This window comes from Pinus tabuliformis, chromosome 8, assembly GCF_031772625.1.
Source record: "Pinus tabuliformis cultivar Carrire ecotype Pingquan chromosome 8, CPIR1, whole genome shotgun sequence".
In the NCBI taxonomy this organism is placed as follows: Eukaryota; Viridiplantae; Streptophyta; class Pinopsida; order Pinales; family Pinaceae; genus Pinus; species Pinus tabuliformis.
The window spans coordinates 975,301,150-975,321,783 of record NC_142294.1 but is presented as its reverse complement, the minus strand read 5'-3'; the positions used below and the strand labels follow the sequence as shown (position 1 = coordinate 975,321,783).

General features: G+C 36.3%; 1 protein-coding gene across 1 annotated transcript; it reads right to left on the bottom strand.

Annotated features, from left to right (window-relative positions):
* Window positions 1–678: 678 nt before the first annotated feature.
* On the bottom strand, window positions 679–14,463 carry LOC149238703 (uncharacterized). The gene is made up of 3 exons (XM_089367026.1): window positions 13,748–14,463; window positions 13,212–13,251; window positions 679–939 (listed from the first exon to the last, which is right to left on the bottom strand). The coding sequence occupies exons 1-3, from the start codon at window positions 13,813–13,815 to the stop codon at window positions 718–720; spliced, it is 330 nt and encodes a 109-aa protein (XP_089223152.1). The 5' UTR covers window positions 13,816–14,463; the 3' UTR covers window positions 679–717.
* Between the last annotated feature and the right edge of the window lie 6,171 nt (window positions 14,464–20,634).

Below are 20,634 nucleotides of genomic sequence, written 5' to 3'. Positions count from 1 at the left end.
ACAATACATAAGAGTTGGATTTATAATACTCAGTTAGATTTTGGTGAGTGTGAGTATGAGAATGGGTATTTCTTTTAATAAAGTTTACATAGTTTTTTTGGTTTTTTTTCAAAAAATATATACAGAAACAAATATTTATTTTTGCAGAATATTGCTATAAAAATATCATAATTACAAATACTTTAAAATTATTAGGGATATTAATTTCTTTAAAATAAACTTTTATTATTTTTGATAAAATAAATATTTTTATATCAAAGGAGACTTGTAGTCATATCATTTAACAAATTAATACAAAAATTTAAAGCGTAAAAGTCTCTCAAAAGTTTTATAATTCTTTAAAATTTTACCAAAATTTCTTTGATATCTCATTGTGATGTAACCTTGAGCTAATTTTTTTTTTTTATTTTAACAAAATTACTTTATAATCTCATCATGATGTAGCCTGACCCAATTACTTAGCTTGTATATAGCTTTACATATTCTCCTACTAAAAACCTATTATGCATAAAATCACAAGTTTTAGATATTTTTGGGTCTATATTGACTGTAGATATTCTTCTTGTTTCTAGTTTTTGATGAAAAATTTATGATATTTGATTCCTTACTTGCTAGACAAGTTGTTGGAAAGTGTCTTCTTCCATGACTACCATTTGATCCATCTCATATGAGCCAACAAATAAAACAAGAGAAAGTACTTTCCTCATTTTCTCATAACTAGAGCTTTGTTCCAATTACAACTTCAAAATTATTTGATATAGTGGTTTGGACTATTTCTCTTAGCCTCCCACTCTTGCTATCCATAATAAGTTCCAATTTAATTTTCTTTCCTTTGAATTTTTGTACTTGAGCCTTTGATTTAATAAATTGGATTTGAAATATCAACATGTCCATTGATATTTTTCTTGTTATCAAACCTTTCTCTATCCCTCCAATTTCCTGTCATACAAAGAGAGATTATTAGGATTCCTCAAAGCGTCTTTCACATCTTCGAATACCTCTACATATATCATAAATTTCACAACATACAGTCCTATTTGAATGCTAGTAATTGATTTCCCTCTTCATTTGTTCATGTCAATATGAGCTCCCAACCCCTAACACACTTAATCACTTCCAAACTTGCAAAATCAAACAAGGACTACTACCCTTCATAGACCTTTGTGAACTCCCATTCCTAAGAATTCTAAGTCATTTCCAAACATGCAAATACATACAAGGATTGTTTCCCTTCATAGACCTTTGTAGTTAGCAAAAGGAGGTGACAAGAAAAACTGGAGGAAATGAAACTAGACTTAGTATACAAATATACCACATGATTCAATCCATCCCATCTAGATAGGGAAGCAACGAATGTCAACTCACAATAGTATCTATAGAGAAGCACATAATTTTGGAGCCATTCATATGACATTTATCATTGTCATGAGAAATCCCCCTTCTTCATTGAAATGGTTTGAATCATGCAAACTATATTGTGACTCACGAAAGATAACAATGAGAATAAACTCTCCTTTTTGTTCTCAATATGCCTAATTGCAAAGTACTTGCCTCATTTTCCATCCTATCCATTAAGGTATTGAGCAAACAAAGATCAAGAACCAACCTTTGAGCTCTAGAACTATTGTCCTTGACTAGATTTATTAGCAAATGAGTGTTTAACCATATGAAAAGTTATGACCAAGGAATATCCTACCATTAATATTTGTTTTATGCTCACTTTCTTTAGAGTCTTCATCCCTTACAAAAGAGCTAGAACTTATGCTCTATTGATTTTACCAACTCCCCATGTAAAAGCTCTTCTTAATTTCTTTTGCACTTATGAATTTAAACCTACTCAAATTATATATATATATATATATATATATATATATATATATATAATTTCGCAACCACACATAAACAAAATAAAATTTTATTATCATAACTAATCCTTTAAGCCTAATTTATAATCAAAGTTAATCATTATTAACTTTAATTAGATTGAGTGATCAACTTTGTTTCATTCAATCAACAAACTTAAATGTATTATATATTTTTATATTATTTAATAAAATAAATATCAAATTCAAAAAAAAAAAAAAACTTAAATGTATTATATATTTTTATATTATTTAATACAATAAATATCAAAATTAAAAAAAAAAAAAACCCTAGAGTTAGTTTTATCGTTCGAGTCTCTACTTGGCATGTAACTACTAATAAACCTCAACCTATCTATTGATAAAACTCCAGGGTGTATGCCTTGTCCTCCTTTCCATAAACATAGTCAAAATTTTGAACCTTGAATCTTTAAATTTTCACAGATTTCACATTACTTTGATCACAAATTAAACTACCGTAAGACAATATTAATATAATATTAAAAATAATTATATGTATTTAATTTTTATAAATAATTTTGAAATTTGCGTTATGTAATTGAAAAATCATTTATATTTTATAATTAGTAAATTAATTTTGAATATTATAGTGTCTTCCCTGAAAGCTAATCCAACAAATAAAACTAAATATATATAAAATCTGGAGGAGGTGCATTAAAATCCCTAGTGGGGAAAATCTCTAACCTACCGGTTAACGGGGCATAACAATGCTAATAAAAAATTAAAAGGACATGTAACAGGCATGCCTCAATCTCGCCGGTCTACCTTTTCGGCTGCGGTCATTTGCATCATTATTTTCATTTATTCCTCTGGTTGCTTGAGAGAGTGAGTCCTTCAGTCCTTCAGATTAACCGATTCTATTTACAACCTTTGTGTGAAATGTTCTCTCATCACTTAACTCAAATGTGGGAGCATCAGCTGGTTCTCAACCCACTTCTTTACAATGAGAAAAATCAAACTTCTACCTTACAATGAGATGATTCAGACTCATCTCTTTCTTCAAGGAAAGAGTCAGACTTCTTTACTATTACTATTACGATGACACAATGATATGAATTGTTTGAACTGTTGTCCACTGCAATTTCAATCTCCTTTCCAGATTCTCCTTCCATGTTCACTTCTACTTCTTACCTGGCCAGTTCTGAACTTGTCTGCTGGTGGAATTTCAATGGGCTCCTCTCCGTGGGTCTTCTTCTTTAGTTAGCAGAAGATAACGACACCTCATATTCATTGGGTGATTATCATTCGAAGGCCATTGGGCGTGACTGCTTCTCTCGAGTACGATAAAACTATCACATGCGCCGTAGCTTCATACATGTGATATGAAGATCCTCTCAGATTCTAATTTTCCCTATATATTAATAAATTAATGCAATGCAGTTCATTGAATGTTGGGAAAATTGAAAAGCCTAGTGCCTAATTTTTTGCTTTTGTCTCACGTCAAGCAGAGAGTAGGTTAAATAATACAAGTTCATACAAGGTAGAAGCCGAGTTAGCAGGCAACCCATGTGCCCCATCATGGATAATTAGGTAGGAAGCAAAGAAAATGATTAGGATATCTCTCCTCAAAATTGCACTGATGGGCAACAATATTGTCTTAACAACTTAGGTATGCATTGACTTCATAACTTATCAATATTCATTGTCTTTATGAACATTGTCATACATGAACTTATTCCAGGTAAGAAAATTAGTAAATATTAACCACCTTGCATAAAATTAATGATTAGTTTCTTGTATTTATATCTTTTGCACATTGTTGGAGAATAAAATAATATTTAATAGATTAAATTGAAAGATAATAAATTAATGATTGACTTAGTGAATAGTAGTTATTATTGGAAGTTTTTCAGGTAAGAAAAATAAGTAAATATTAATAGCAGTGCATTAAGTCAATGATTAGTTTCCTGTATTTACATATTTTATCCATTGCCTGAGAATAAAATAATATTTAATAAATAGAATTGAAAAATAATAAATCATTGATTGACTTAGTGAATGATACTTAATGTTTTGAAGTGAAAAGTGATTCCTGCGTGGCGTTCTAGTGTGAGGACAAAGAGCTAGGGTTTCGAGCTTCTGCAAGTGTTGAACTCCATGGAGGGGCGCAAAGGAGGGAGCTCCACTCCCTCCTACAGTAAGGTTGTGGCCAACTGAGGTAAGAAACCAATAGAAACTGCCAGAGGTCCTTTAGGAGAAGGGAAAAGGAACATGGAAGAGGAACAAAATTTAACCAAAACAAGGGAAGACAATAGAACAAAAGAAAATGAGGAAGAAGAGAAGAAACAGAGAGCAGAAAACAAAGCGTAAAAAGCCCCATGTAAACCCAAGGTTGAGGTTACACCCCGAGTAGTTTTAAATGATCGTACTCTGCAGGCGCACAAGGACCACATGCGGACCTATGCTATCATTTGTAAATTCATGGGGTTATGGCCCACAGAAAAGGCACTACAAGCGTGGATTAAATACCACTGGAAACCGAAAAGAGGCATATACCTACATCTTGGGTCAAAGGGTTTCTTCACTATGGTCTTTACAAATATTGAGGACAAAGACAGGGTGTTTGAAGGAAGGCCCTACTTCTATGCAGCTGCAGGCCTCTACATGCGGTCGTGGATGATGAATTTTGTCCCGGAGCGAGAGACTTTCACTTCGATCCCATTCTGGATAAGACTCTACTCCCTACCTCTTGATTACTGGCAAACTGAATCGTTATCTGCCATAGGAAACAAATTAGGGCGCTTTGTCAAATCATGAGGCCACCAAAAAGGGAAAATATACTTCTTTTACACGAATATGTGTGGAGATGGATCTCTCTGGAGCTCTACTGGATGAGGTCATCTTGGAAGTTTTTGATGAAGAATGGGTGCAAACAGTAGATTATGAACATATTCCTTTTAAATGTCACAGGTGCCATGAGCATGAGCACCTATTTAAAGGCTTCCCTCTCAGTAAAATAGAGAACAAAAGTAAAGCTACCACAGTGAAAGACACTGAAAACTTTCACAAAGTGGGATATAGAGGAAAAGGGGGCCAAAGCAACATCAAACAGAATGGCAATAGACTAGTCTGAACAGGTTCCAAGTACTCGAAGAAGAGGAAGAGATAACAAAGATAGATCAGGTAATGGAAGACAGCCCAGGGGAGAAGTAGAAAGAAGAAAATAGTGGACAAACACATGATATTAATAAATAGAAAGAGACTACGTTGAGCAATAAAAACTGGAAATGGACCAAGAAATGACCGAGAGTGAGATGGAATTGGAGGATCATGAACTGTAGAATATTCTTGATAGAGAACACCTAGATCTGGAAGGGTTCTTGAAACAGGGGACCATGAGAGGGCTAGACTCACTACCTCAAGAAGAGTTCAATAGAGTAAAACAACTGTTCTTATGGAAAACTCGTGCTAAAGGGCTGAAAAAGCAAAGAAACAATGAAAGCCAGGACAATGAAGGTGTGAAAACTATGAAAACCACACCAGGATTAGCTCCAAGAAATCCAGGAAAAAAAAGAGGCAGAAAAAAGCAGAATGAGTTATTGATGGAATGTGGAAAGCCAATGATAGATTCAGGTAAGATGAACGACCTAACCAGCTACTCCTTTACAAATCTTTCATAATGAAGTTCACATCTTGGAATTCTAAGTAGTAAAAAAAAACAAAGAATACTTGACAATAGAATGAAACAAGAAGCTCTGGATATGATCTTTATCCAAGAAACTAAATGTTCCATTCAAAAAATAAAAGAAATTCACGCAAATGGCTCAATAAATTTGAGTTTCTAGAAGTCAAAGCAGATAATACATCAGGAGGCACACTGACTCTTTGGAACCCCCAAAAGATTGACATAATAGATGCGGAGGCATCTAGGAATTATTTATCAGTGGTTATTCAACCTGTGGGAGATAGGGAGACTTATCTGGTCACGAATGTTTATGGCTCCCAAAGACTGGATGATAAACTCAGGTTTCTAGATTCTCTTGTGGAACTAAGACATAGACATGTAAGAGTACCATGGATCATGGGTGGGGACTTCAACATGATCAAATCACTTTCGAAGAAAAAAGGGGGAACTAGAACTTTAAGTAAAGACTCTATAACATTTCAAACTTTTATAGACAATATGAAGCTGGTTGACACTGATATGAGTAATGGCCTCTTTACATGGAACAATAAGAGAGGAGGAGAGTCTCAAGTAGCCTCAAAGTTAGACAGATTCATAATCTCAGAGGACCTTATGCTCACTGACAAGGAAATGATAGTGAGAATTCTCCCCTTTGGAGGCTCGGACCATTGGCCTGTACAACTTGAGGTTCAAGGCATTGGTACCCCCAAGAACAGACCTTTTAGATTTGAGAATATCTGGCTCACCCACCCAAATTTTATCAGCAACATTGCAAAATGGTGGACAAAAGATCTGCATATTCAGGGTACAAGAATGTTTCTGCTACACAAAAGACTAAAACACATCAAGCTCAGACTCAAAGACTAGAACAAGAATGAATTTCACAATATTTTTGAAGCTGTTGAAGACAAAATGCAGGAACTCAATCAAGCCCTTATCATGGATGGCTTTGATAGAGTCAGAAATGATCAAATCACCAAACATCATCAAGACTGGGAGAACTTATGTAAACAAGAGGAAATATTTTGGAGACAAAAATCTAGAGTTCAATGGCTAAAAGAAGGGGAGCAAAACACTAGATTTTTCCACAGATCCACCATGGCGAATAGATCTCATAATAGGATATCTTCTATCAAGGATGAGGGAGGTCATCTACTCAATTCCCATGAAGATATAGAAAATGTGTTAGTTCAGCACTTTCGAGGTATAGCAAAGGAGACCATTTCAAACAGAGCTCATTTTATCTGAGACTTAACAAGGCATATACCTAGGCTAGTAACAAGAGAGAATAATTTCAATCTCAATAGGCCAATGACTGAAGAGGAGGTTAGTGAGGTCATCAAATAAATGCAGAATGGTAAAGCACTAGACCCTGATGGTTTCAATGTAGATTTCTTTAAAGCTTGCTGGAACATTGTTAAACAAGATATTCTGAATGTAGTGGAGAATTCCAGGATGAATAGAACCATTTTGAAGGTGCTCAATACTTCCTTCATCTCCTTGATCCCCAAACAGGACAATGCTCAGACTCCAAACAGGTTTAAACCCATAGCTTTGTGCAATGTGGTGTACAAGATAATATCCAAAGTTATTGCCAATAGACTCAAACCCCTTCTTCCTCCTCTAGTTTTTGTGGAACAATCAGGTTATGTGGAGGGTAGACAAATTCTCAATAACATCATTCAAGCCCATGAGGTGGTGCATTCATTGTTAAGCAATAGGAAGGCGTGAATGATTATGCAATTGGACCTAGCCAAGGCTTATGATAAGTTGAATTGGACCTATATCAGGAAGGTCCTTCTAGCCTTTGGATTTGATCATAACTGGGTAAGATGGGTTATGGCCTTGGTAACTTCTTCTAACTTTTCAATTCTAGTTAATGGTTCTCCTTCCAAGACTTTTACTCCTTCAAGAAGCCTCAGTTAGGGAGATTCATTCTCTCCCTTTCTCTTTATCCTCATGATGGAAGGACTTGGTTGATCTATCAAGCATGCGAAAGAAGTTGGTAACATCAAGGGTCTCCAACTTTCTAACATTGAACAGGCTTTGGCCCATCAACAATTTGTTGATGACACTATGCTGCAGGGAATCCCACAGTCAAAGAAACATTAGCTTATAAACAAATCTTGTGTGACTTTGCCATGGCTACAGGTATGGAGGTAAATCTCTCCAAATCTAAGATTTTTTTCTTTAATACTAATATTGCTATTCAGAGAAATATCTCCAGAATTCTGGGTTTTCAAAGGGATGTCCTTCCTTCCAAATACTTGGGAGTTCCTCTAACTGATAAACCTTTGCACAAGAGCATTTGAGAGCCAGTGATTAATAAGATGCAGGATAAAATCAAGAAATGGACTATTAGATCTTTAAACTTGGCAGGCCGGTTGGTGCTTACAAAAGCTATACTTCAATCAATCCCTGTTTTCATGCTTTCAGCCCTTCCAGCTCCAAAAGGAGTTTTGCAACAATTTAAAACCATTTAAAGAGACTTTCTTTGGGGTACGGGGGAGGAGAGAAAGAAATGGGCCTTGGTAGCTTGGGATAATATTTGCAAACCTAAAAACCATGGGGGTCTTGGATTGGATGATCCGGAAGTACTACGCAAAGTATTAGGGGAAAATTTATGCCGGCGTTGGGTAAAAGATCCAAAGGCTCAGTGGGCTAGTATTTGGAAAGAAAAATACGACAGCACTTAGCAAGATAATGATCACATAAGGATGACTGGCATCTTAAAAGGCTCCTACATCTAGAATAAAGCCTGGGAGAATAGAGGCTTAGTGCAAAAAAATAGCTTCCGGGAAATCAGAGAGGGAGATCTTGCTTTGTTTTGGGAGGATAAATGGCAACAAGAACCTACACTATTAAGAGAGGACTTTCTGGACCTCAAAAAAGAAACTGATACCAAAGGGTTACTTAGGGTAAAAGATTTTTGGGATCAAACCAATAGTGAAGGAAAATGGAGAACCTGGAAGAATATAGACTACGAGGATGATAGCCCCTTGAAAGCAAAAGCTGATGCACTTCTGACAATGTTGGACCAAAGGAAAATTCTCATTTCAGAGGGGCATGACCAACTTAGATGGGGCAACTAATGAAGGTACCTTCAATCTTAAGGAGGCAAAGCGCATAATCCTTGAGCTGGACTCCAATGTACCGGACAAGGTTTGGCAGATCCTATGGAGGCATCAAGGATGGATGAAAATCAAACTCTTCATGTGGTTGGTACATCATAAGAAAATTCTGACTTGGGAAAACATTCGAAAGAGGGGTGTTCTGGGACCTTCTAGATGCCAGCTTTGTGAAGCCCAAGAGGAAACAATGGCGCACCTTCTCAATAATTGCATTTTCACCTTCAGGTTGTGGGATACTTTTGCCACAATTTTCCAACAGACAAATAGGGACAAAGGAAGCATTATCAATACCCTAAATAACTGGAGATAAAACTTCTCTGATTATGAATTTCTTCGCTCAGCTTGGGCTTTAACTCCAAGCTTCATAATATGGAATGTATGGAAAGAAAGGAACAACAGAATCTTTAAAAATGTAAAAGGTTCCTCCCAACGCATTATTGAGCAGATCTTAAGACAGCTTAAGGAGATGGTAGGTACTTTAATGTGAACTTCCCCAAAGAATCCACCTTCAGAAGCTGAAATGCAGATACTTTTTCAGTTGGGTATGCAAGGGTTTATACCACAGGGCATGGACAGGAAGGTAATGAAACTAGACAATGAGCCATATTACTGGCATCCTCCCCCTTAGGGTTTTTTGAAATGCAACATTGATGGGGCCTCAAAAGGCAACCCAAGTATTGCTGGTTTTGGAGGGGTGTTAAGAGATGAAATTGGCTGCATCCCTTTTATTTTCCATTGCCATTTGGGAAGAGCTACAAACAATATGGCGAAATTAATGACACTTGAGCAATGTTTAGAATTCCTGAAGCAGGATAATCTCCAGAATATAATAATTGAAGCTGATTCTGAGTTAATCATTAACTCGGTCAAGAGAATCTGCTGTGGCACAGAGCCGGAAAAAGTCTCAAGACACTGGAGGCTGCTTCAGGTCTTTCAAAGGATTCAGTTTCACCTCCTGTGCTTACGTACTGTGAGTTTTACTCATGTGCGAAGGATGGGAAATAAATTGACAGACATTTTGGCCAATCAAGGGGTGCTCTACACCAAAAGCAAGGTCAAGTTGAGTTGGCAAGAGATGCCTCATAATAGATTAAGGGACCATTGTCTCGATCAGGTGGATGAGGATAGAACAATGTTTCGAAACAGAGCCACAGAGACGGGGTCTAGTTGATTTGGATTCATTATGAAGTGTTATTTCAGAAGTGAGGTCATATTTGGGATGCAGGTCTCTGTCTGCCTCCTCAACCCAGGTAAGTGCAAACCCAAAAGTCTCAAGTGGAAGTTGCTCGGTAGACAGTGTTTCTCGGATGGACCGCTAGACGGATGGATTTTCATCTTCCTTTGGTTCATGCGCCCAAGGAGATGGGATGGTGCGAGGGGCCGGAGTCCAGGCTTTCTCGGCAGACTCAAAACCCTTGCATTACTTCCTGTGGTGTCAATATCGCCCTTGGGGTGGTTTCTGGTTTATCGCATGCCCTAAAGCCAGGAGTGGTATTTCAGAGTTGGGTGCGATTCCACTCACCACGCAACACGTGGCCAAGGGTGGGGAGAGAATAACGCCCTCATCGCATGGTAATTCTCAGTGCTTTTGGCTCATGCAATATGATCCTCAGCTGTAGGATCAAGCGAGAAGAATCCACAGTCAAGAATAAGCATGCTTGTTGGTGGGTCCAGGTCGTTTATCGTGCGGTAATTCTCCGTGATTTTAGTTCATGTGATATTATCCTCCGCCATTGGATTAGGTGAGGAGAATCGACGGTCAAGAAAAAGTGTGCAAGTTGGTGGGTCCGGGTCTTTTTTTGGTGCATGTTGGTGGGTCCGAGTCTTTGACCTTTCATGAAATGTTTATTTTAAGATTTGAGTTATTACGAGTCTGTTGTTTGGGTCTTTAGGACCTAGTTGGTGAGGGTTTTACCTTGGGCTAAAAGGTTTAGCCTGGGGTTGGTTGTATTTTATGTAATTTACCCTTTGAACATTTAGCAAAAAAAGAATGATACTTCATGTTTGCCCCCAAAAAAAAAAAATTGTAGGTCTTTTCAATTCTGGAATATGGATATATTCATGTTCAGCTGATGTATGTGTTTGTCTATATGGCAAATTCAGGTTGAACCAAATATTTGGCTGTTCGCCTTTGCTCCTCTACTCTGAACAATTCATTTTTGTTGGCACTGCATTAATCTTTGCTTTAGTACCCTACGATCCTGTAGGAACGATGGGAAATTATTTGGGATGATTTTTTATTGTTAAAAGGGGTGGGGAGACGGTTTTGAGATTACCTGCCATACTGAAACCCAAGCAGAACCGTTATTCAAACAAATCAGTGAACTGTTCAGAGAATTAAGTAAAGAAAGTGCAATTGCATCAAAAGAAACAAGGTGTTCTTACAGATGAGGTGGGAAATTTTTCCATGATATCCAGGGGAAGAATTCGAGCTAGTTATCACAGCTCGTATAACCTTCAACCCAAAATCTTATAATTGTTTAACCTTATTTTATTTAGTATCTTTCCATATCTATTAAACTGAACACTGAACATTTATGCTGAACTTCGTTTTGGTATTATTTCAAGATATGGAATAATGCATGCGACGGAGTAAGTAGTTAAAAGAAATCTACCCTGCAACAAAGGTAGTCAACGAAACTAAACAATTCAATATGTAAGAGAGGTAATTTATGTTAGGAATCTATTTGATTAAAAATTCAAAGCAGTTAAGAACTACAGTTAATCTTTCAAATTCAATAATACAAAATTAAACTAAATATATATTAATATTATCCATTACTTAAAAACCTGTGTAAATATATATTAATACTTTTCATCAATCAAACTTATGTAAGCAATGTAGCCAAGTTAACAAATCAATATGTAAGAGAGGTAATCCATGAACTGGGAATCAATTTATTTAAAGTTCAAAACTCTGAAAGAGAAAAATTCAAAACAGTTAAGAAATACAGTCAGTCTCTCGATATCCTTATACAAAATTAAAATAAATTTATATTGATATTATTCATTGCATGATAGAAATAAATTTATATTGATATTATTCATTGCATAATAAATATAATCAAGTTGACATCTTAAACCTAAGGGAAAAACAGGGTAGAAGTGATGCCGATAAACAAAATGTAAAACATGATTGTTTAATCCATCTTAAGCACCTATATTTAACCCATCTCCACTTCTATTCCCTTAACCCTCTAAATATTTGCACCAGTGTTTTTTGCCCGATAAAAAAAATGGTTCTATGCTGGTTATTGTCACAGTAGGATGGCCAGCCGAAGATGTCATGACAAAAAAAAATTGGAAAGTTAAACATGATGATGTTCTCTCGTAAGCTGTGTCATGTTTTTCTGATAACCTGTGTTCGAATATACTGCAGAATTTATAATAATAACAGGAGGTAACCCAAACACAGAAGGCTAGAAGATAACGAGAGAGAACCGGAGCACCATAGCAATGAAAATTTTCCATAAATTTTGTGAAGTGACATCCGAGTTATTTGCAGAAACGCGGTATTTGGTGCTTGTTTGTTTGTTCAATGTACCTCTGCACAATGAACCAGATTTATATATGCAGAATGTGCTCCAAACTCGGGTCAGAAACGTGAAAGCCCCTCGGTCCATTTTGACCATGGAACCAAACCCCTATATGTAAAACAGCTCCCAACACACGACTAACTCCATTAAACAGGTCATTAACATAAATTTCTGAATAGATACCCGGTGCCAGGTTGAACCTTCCCTATTTAATGGCAGGGAAGAGCTGTGTCCACTGGACGCACTGAACAGAATAGACATAGTGCCCTCATTTTAGCAGACGAAGGCTGGTAAGGTGGAGTATTAGGTTACATGCGGGGATGTTGTACGTGAGTCCGAGCATCATCGGAGCGTGTGCAGCGTTTGGACAGATTGTATAAATCTACATAATGATTTCGTGTATGTTTGAGGCTTAGGCTACCAACCAAAAGAGAACGCTTGCCGCAGAACTGAAAAGAGAGCTACGATTTCCTTCAAAGGTAGGTAAAATCAAAATGTTTGTTCGGCTCTTATATAGAGTTTTTAGTTTCTGAAAGGCTGGAGAATGATAATTTATAAAAGAGTAGTACAAACCAGTAAGAGTTGCAGAGAATGGAAAGGAAAAGTTGTCCCAGATTTCTGATTACAAGGTGGTTGCAGGCCCCTTGACAAACCTACCCTCTGACAAGTCGATTCGACGGCTTTAGTCCTTGTGGTATCAATATTTTATATTTTATGCACTAATTTGACCCTCCAAAATATACCACACTGCAGTACAAGAAATCTCGTTGGATTTGAACCTCAGAAGAGCGAGAAGTTTCATCCTAAAAATGATGCAGGAATATGTTGAAATATAGAGTGATTTGGATACATTTGGAGAGGCAGTAAGGATATGGGCAGAATCCTTCCCCCTTGGATGCTGATGCGTCTACCAAGTAAAATTCTATAAATCTACATTAAGAATATTGTTGAGAACTTCGTTGCAAACCAGACAATAGAAATACATATTACATTCATGACTATTTTTACTCAGAAAAGTAAGAGATGAATGACATACCTGGACCAAAATAACGCATATGCCATCAAAAGCCAAAGGACTGCAAAAATAATATCCAATCTGGTCAATAGAGCGTCACCATCCTTGTACAATTTTTGCAGTTGTGCATTCATCTTCTCATAGCCAAAAAAAATGTTGCAGTGACAGCATTAGTGGGTGAAACTGCAGCATGATCTGGCAAGATTCTGCCTGGTCATGAGTATCACAAATACCTAACCAGATCATGCTGGCAGCTTCAACCACTCGTGCCCACAGAAACCATAATGAAATGCATACATGATAATCCAATCCAACCAAAGCAGAACATAGATAACAGGCCACACAAGGGAAAGCAAGGCAATGCAAGGCAACCTCCCTCCTCTAGTCTTCCTTATAAGGGGGAAGTAGGCAGAAGGCAACCGGCTGGATGCCACTTAAAACCTTTCCATCCTACTTTCAACTAATTGCATTAATAATATTAATAATAATAATATTATAGTTTTAAAGGAGATGAATTAATGTGATAATACTTCTAAAATAATAGGAATCTCCTCAACCTGAATAATCCCAAACTAGGCTTAACTTTACGCCTGAGGCAATATGTAAAATGATGGGCTGTCTGCATTTAAACCCCAGAAATCTCACACTCTTGTTAAGTTTGGTGGACATATGACTCCAAGAACCTAGCGGATGGGTTGCCATCAGCAGGCCTAGTGGACCACAATTTTGTAACTCCAATCTCATGTCTTCCTCACCACTGCAAAGCTGCTACTACCCACATATTCTCTTGTCCGTGACCCTCTGCTTGCCCTGCCCTGCCCTGCCCTGCCCTGCCCTCCCTGCTGCTTCTGGTCCAGGACTACCTACTATTCCCTACTCCCCCTCCCCATCGTGGTCCTTTAAAAAAGCCACCCGCATACCTAATATTCCTCACTTCCTCCCCACCTTAGGTAGGCTATAGTAGAGGAGGAGGAGACGGACGCCACACACCAGCTTGGACTCTTGTGAAATTGTCTCACCCTCACCTTCTCCTCCTCCTGCAATATTCGCCCACCCATTCTTTATTTATTTATTTTTACCTGCAGACTCGTCTTGTTCTTGAAAAGGTTTCGTTCTTCCGCCGAGATCCTTCCTTCCTTCCCGCTGTCTCCCAAGATAGGCACATCACTGTAGAAGTTGAAAATCATGGGCAGTTGTATGGTCTTGTAAGGTCCCGACAACCAGTACCTTACTGCCAACTCTGATATGTGGTCCTTCCACTCCACCCTGAAACGCCAGCTATGCTATGCCTTGAGTCAAAAGATACTAAACGTAGGAGTAGGAGCAGTAGGAGTATCATCTTTCTAACTCGGGGAGGGGGCCGGCGGGATCATTCATACATCTCACCATCACAAACCCTTTCCACTAAATCCAAATCCAAATTCAAATTCAAATTCAATTTCATTTTCATTTTCATTTTCATATTCATATTCATATTCATGCCGCGGCCCTGCCCGGCCCTGCCCTGCCCTCCCCCTCTGTCTTCCAAATTCACCCAACTCTTCAAGTGTCTAAATCCAAACAAGTCGTAAAATCGCGACACCACAATAATGGAATTAGGTCAAGTTTGGAGAAGCGACGAATGAGTAGTTCCATGCACGGCAGAAAATGTCACCTAATTTCAATACCCAAAATGCACAACTTACCAATAGCGAGAAAAAGATGGAATCTTTGTAAATTCAGAAATTATCTCAATAATTAATACTATGTCCATGTTTGTATGTATGCATGGATGGCAGAAGGAAAAGATAACATATGTTTGACATGTATTCTAATTGTTTGCATATGATGTTTCGTCCTAAGTGGGTTCTCATTATGTAACTTTTCCATATTTCTGGTTCCTAATTTTCCAATTGTTAAAAAGCTTGTCACCCACTAATGAGACATACACGAAACTAAAGTTAAGGTAGAGGAGGACTTGGAAACAGTCTCAAATGTACTTCCTAACTATTCATGTTAAAAGTAGTTCCAAGTATAAATCGAGTCGAGAAGTATTCTTACACGTGTGTTTCCTGTAAAGAGGATGGAAATTAAATTTGGGCTTTTCTAAATATGCTCAATGTTTTTAATATTCATTTTTAAAATTATTTTGATATATATATATATATAGAGATAATTTATGAATAGATAATATGAATATTTTTTTATTAAATATATAAATAGATAATTAAATACGATGGAAAAGATAATTGATTATTTTTTTAATGTTTTTGAATATCCCTGATTTGACCAAGTATCAAAATTGTGAAATTGACATTTGATGGGCATAAACATACAATTAAATTTTGATTTTTTTTTAAATATTTATTTATTTAATAAAACATATGTTGATGATAATAATTTTAGAGTTTATAAGTGCACCAGATTTGAATTTTTTTGGAAGGGATTTACTTATTGGATTATTTGTTTAATTGATTTTATGAATAGTTATATATTAATAAAGATTAATTTATGTATATCTAAATATGAATTTAGTAGGTGTATTTATAATAGATACTAAGTTATGTATATTTAAGTATGAACTAATTCAAATTGTGGCTTATTAAATGTTATGTATAATAAAAAAATTAATTAAATTTTAGTTTATTAAATATTAGAAATTAAAAAAATTAAAAGACTATTTTATATTTTTATGAAACATATTATACAGATTTTATTTTTTATATTTATAAGTTAACAAATTATGAATATGGCGACATTCATAGCTAATACATATAGTTACTATATTTTAATGGTAGTGGAATATTACCTAAAATTATTTTTGACTAATTAACATTTTGTCTTACTCAAAAGTAAGAAAATGACTTAGAATTATGTCTTTATAGACCATCAAAACATTATTTCATGAAGTTAGGTTTTGTATGCACATGATGATGGCTTTGGAAAGAAAAGAAAAAAGTGTATGCACATGATGATGGCTTTGGAAAGGGAAAAAAAAGTACTACATTGTAAGAGAAAATATTTTTCATCTTCCCTTTTTTTATTCTAAGGATTACATATTCTTTATTCCCATGGGGTTAAGTTGAGGTCTAGTCTTATTTTATTTTATTTGTAAGGAAAGGGCATTTGCATTACATTAAAACTACAAAAGGTACAATCTTGGGAGGTTTGGAGCTCAACATATAATTTCCTTGAGCATGGCCTTTAGAGCAAGAAAATATATGATGTAGACAGAAGTGAGGAGGTTTCTGCTCCCAGGGGAGAAACCAGAAAGCCTCCCTGCATTTACAATCCAACAAAATGAGAAAAATCATGATAGATGGGCTAGGCCACCTTGAGAGGTTGGTTGCTAAAAATAAGAGCCACGAGAACAGGAGTAGCAATGCTATCGAGAAAAACCAGCGACGAGAGCATGAGGCAAGACAAGCAACCACGGTACCTTGAGATACCTTATGTTCCAACTTAATGTTATGGGGGATCATCCTCAACCATGTGGCATGGCTTGTAGGAGTCCAAGTCATTGGGCTAAGGGTGCCTCGAGGAGGCTAGGCGACTGGTAGAAGCATGGAATTCAATAGTCTGTTGAATGGAGTCATTGGCAGGGCCACCAAGTTCGTTGACTTGGTTGCTAGGGCTGCCTCCTAAGCCGTGGGAAGGACACACAACCTTTGGATTAGACTTCGTATCGCAACAAGGTTCAAGACGTTGAGGAGAGGGGTTGTGAGACTTGATATGAGGAGCAACTATGTATTTTGGAGAAAAAGAAGAGCCAAGTACTGTATCAGTCAATGGGAAATCAAAACCCTAAAGTTCCATGACCAAAAGACGGGAAATTTGGTGATGTGCAGTATTTGCATGATGGAGGTGACAATATAGATCCAACACATGTCCCTTGAGTAGCATATTTATGTCTTCTTGTTCTCAGTAGTACTAGCCTAGTACATTATGTAGGGCCCAAAGGCAGTCTCCTTAGATTCAAAACTCGTGACCTTCGACATTAGCCACCATGTGTTTGAATCGATGGGGAATTCTACTATAATAGTGTTCATCATCATGTCCACGCTAAGGAGGGTGAGGAGGTTTGCCTCTCCCACGCCCTCCTTTGATGGGTTGTCCTCTCTCTCGTACCATGGTCGCAATGCAATGGAATGCAAAGGTTTGAGACAAAGTCGAGAGACCACCTTTGCTCGAGTAACAAAATTGGAGTGCAGGATGTGAGTTTCCATCAATTTAATGGGGTACGAAGAGTTACAAAGACCAAGTGGAGAGGGCATGCACTTAATGCACTTTAATTTCTTGAGGGGAGTGGACTTGACACCACCCCCTTGCTCCCTTCTTGAGAAGTTGTGGGAAGTGAGCTTGATGTGTCGCAAAAATCCCATACCATGCCTGATGTACTACCTTCCTTAAGTGCATGGAAGTCTAGATCGTCGTGACTGCCACCAAGATTCAGGGAGGTATTATCTTATTTTAACAATGTTAAGTTTTTATTTTAGTTGGCTATATTTAATTTAAACTAATTTAGATATCCATTTCCATTAAATGTCAAAGATCGCCTATAGGACAGTAAATGATGCAATATGTAAAGATGGTAAGAAGAAGGAAAAAGCACATCCAAATGAGAAAAAAAAAACGATAAAGGAAAAGAAGATAATTTGGGTTTCTATTTGAATGAGACAAGGAACAATGAAGAAGCTCAAGAAAAATAAGGTTCCCTTACTAAGACATTTTCCCCTAAAGAAGCACTATGAAATTAGCAAAAGTTTGTTCTTATTTTTAACAATGTTAGCTTTCTTCTTACGTTGTCTATCTTTAATTTAATTTAGTTTAGATATTAATATCCATTAAAGGCTAAATTTGGCCTATGGGATTGCAAAAAATACAATATGCAAAGATAGTAATGGGAAGGTGAACCACATCCCAATTAAAAAACCCAAAATAATGATAAAGAAGAAGAAAATAATTATGGAGTGATAGTCCAATAAGATGGAGAACAATGAAGAAGTTCAAGAAGAAGGTGGTTCCCTAGCCAAGACATGACACTTTGGAGAAGGACTTATGACATCTAAGGTAGTAAAGAAATGCATTATGGGTGTGAGCCCATGGAACTCATTAGGTTTATGACACATTACAGGTTTATCAAGTGAGCTTGGAAGTTCGCCATAGGGCCTCCTTTTACTAGTGTTAATGGGTTATTAGTATAAGGTAACCAACTTTGTGTAGCTATCTTGGGGAAATTTCCTTTGGTAAGTCATTGAAAAGTGTCTAACATATTTGGATGAAGAGAGCTAAGCATCTATGATCCTCATAATCCATTGGTGTTTAGAGATAACCAAGTCTGAAGAGACAAAGGAATTATATCCTAATCATGTACTAGGGTAAACATGGAATCTAAAGTGGTCCTCAGTCCCGAGCTCTAAGGAGTAGATATAAGTTTTAGGCTCTACAGAGAGGATATAAAAAATATAGATCTCTTAAGGAATGTGGTGAGTAATCTCAATGTAAATTTGGCTGGAGACAACCCCAAGCTAGATGAGAGAGGCCCTTGCAATGTAAGGTAATTAGAGTCTATTGTACTCTAGTGGTTGAATGAGCCCATCATTACACCATAGATGCAAGAGTGATTCTAATTTTTGGGAGAAAGAGGCTCTTTAGGATCAATATATGTGACTAAAGGTAGGTTTTGTAGCATCCACTAAAAATCTATGAGAGGGTGGTTTGTAAATATATACAATTCAATGAGGTGAAGCAATGAAGAGGCTCTTGCCTACTAACCTCATTTAGTCCCATTTTATACCTACTCCATGTAGGGTTTTAGAGGAAGATGTGGATATCTTAGAAGGTCACTTTGTAAGTTTCCATCCATCTAAGCATGAGTACCAACACCACTACATGAAAAATACCATGAGGCACTTATCTCTCGACATGGAGATGTTTGTACAACATTGTGACAAGCTGCTTTGTCTATCCTATGTTGATCCACTCCTTTAAGATATGGACCCCCAACCTCACAACCGTATAAGAGGGTGCATGTGACCAATAAGTGAAAGAGTCGATTATTTGATTGAACGTCTTGAAATTAATGCTAAAAAAATTAATTTTTAGGAGTGGTTAGATCGACATAACCCTTGATTAGTTTAATCTCTATTGTTGGAGTCAACCTAAAGCATGGTGTAGAGAGAGGACCCTTAAATATACATATGAAAATGCTACTTCAAGCCTCTAACCTTTATAAGTAATAATCACATTAGTTTCCTTCCTTTTAGGGATGTTAAAGGCCATGGATCTTGCTTTCTTAAGATTAACATAAAACTAATGAGTGTCACAAAAGGAAGAGAAGAGGTCAAGTTATTTATGGATACCCTCACTAAGTGGGTTATAAGGATATGCCATCTATAAATAGGAGAATAAAAATGTATATTTTTAGGAGAATTAAACCATCTAAGTTATCCATTGAATCTATTATGAATTCCTTTATCTCATCAATGTGGACACGAAACATTGTAAGAGAAAGTGGACATCCTTGTCCAACTCCTATAGTTCTACATACCTCTTTTCACCCACCCTCATCCATATTTTGCTAACAATGGTTGTGTATAGTATCATCACAAGTGAGACTGCCAAGGGTAGAAGACCCAAGCCTTCAACCTATGTGTTAATAGTTGTTAAGGATTATTTTAAATGTCTTCAAGATGTCCATGAAGCACGAATATACTTTACTTCTTGTTTCCTTAACCTCCTTGATGATGGAAGCCAAAGTAAGGATATGATTATTGGTATGATGATTTATTTTGTATCCTTCTTATCTTTTGGCCCTTAAATTTTTTATCTCTATTCATTTAGAGATGTGAATATCAAAGTTATGGCAAAGATCTTAGCCAACATAGGATGAAAAGATAATCACAATGACATAACTACTAGTCCATTATTTTGGTCTCCATTTTATAAATGGGATGCATGATATAAGAGCTCCAAGAAGGAAGAGAACCACAAGTCACCATGTAGTTAAACAAGTGGGTGATATGGATTGTTAAGACTTTTGGGCTATGTTTGAAAAATGTCATTTTAAGATTCTCTACATCTTTGAAACTTAATGAGGTAAAGGATGTTCAATGAAGGAGCAATAATGGGTAGGTTAAAGGTTGATTCAAATACTTTATTGGTTTGGAATATTGTATAGGCTAAGAGTGTAGTCAAATTGGATAAAGAGATTAGTTATAACATAGTCTTATTAACAAAGAGAGAAAATGAATAACAAAAATATCATAAATAAAAAGAAAATATAACATAATTTAGATTTTCTAATTTGAGATTAAAGATTTTTATAACATATCGATTTTTTCTTATTCTTTATATTAAAATGCCTTTTTTTAATTTAATGAAAATACCTGAAATGAATAAATAAAACTATAATTATTTATAAAATAAATAATAAATATTTAATAAATAAATATCAATTATTAAC

Coding starts and splice junctions, on each gene's coding strand:
- LOC149238703 (XM_089367026.1), bottom strand. CDS start 13,815: ATGCAGACAGCCCATCATTTTACATATTGCCTCAGGCGTAAAGTTAAG. Junction 13,252..13,747: donor CCTAGTTTGGGATTATTCAG/GTTGAGGAGATT, acceptor TTATTTTTGCAG/TCCTTTGGCTTTTGATGGCA. Junction 940..13,211: donor TATGCGTTATTTTGGTCCAG/GTATGTCATTCA, acceptor TTTGTATGACAG/GAAATTGGAGGGATAGAGAA.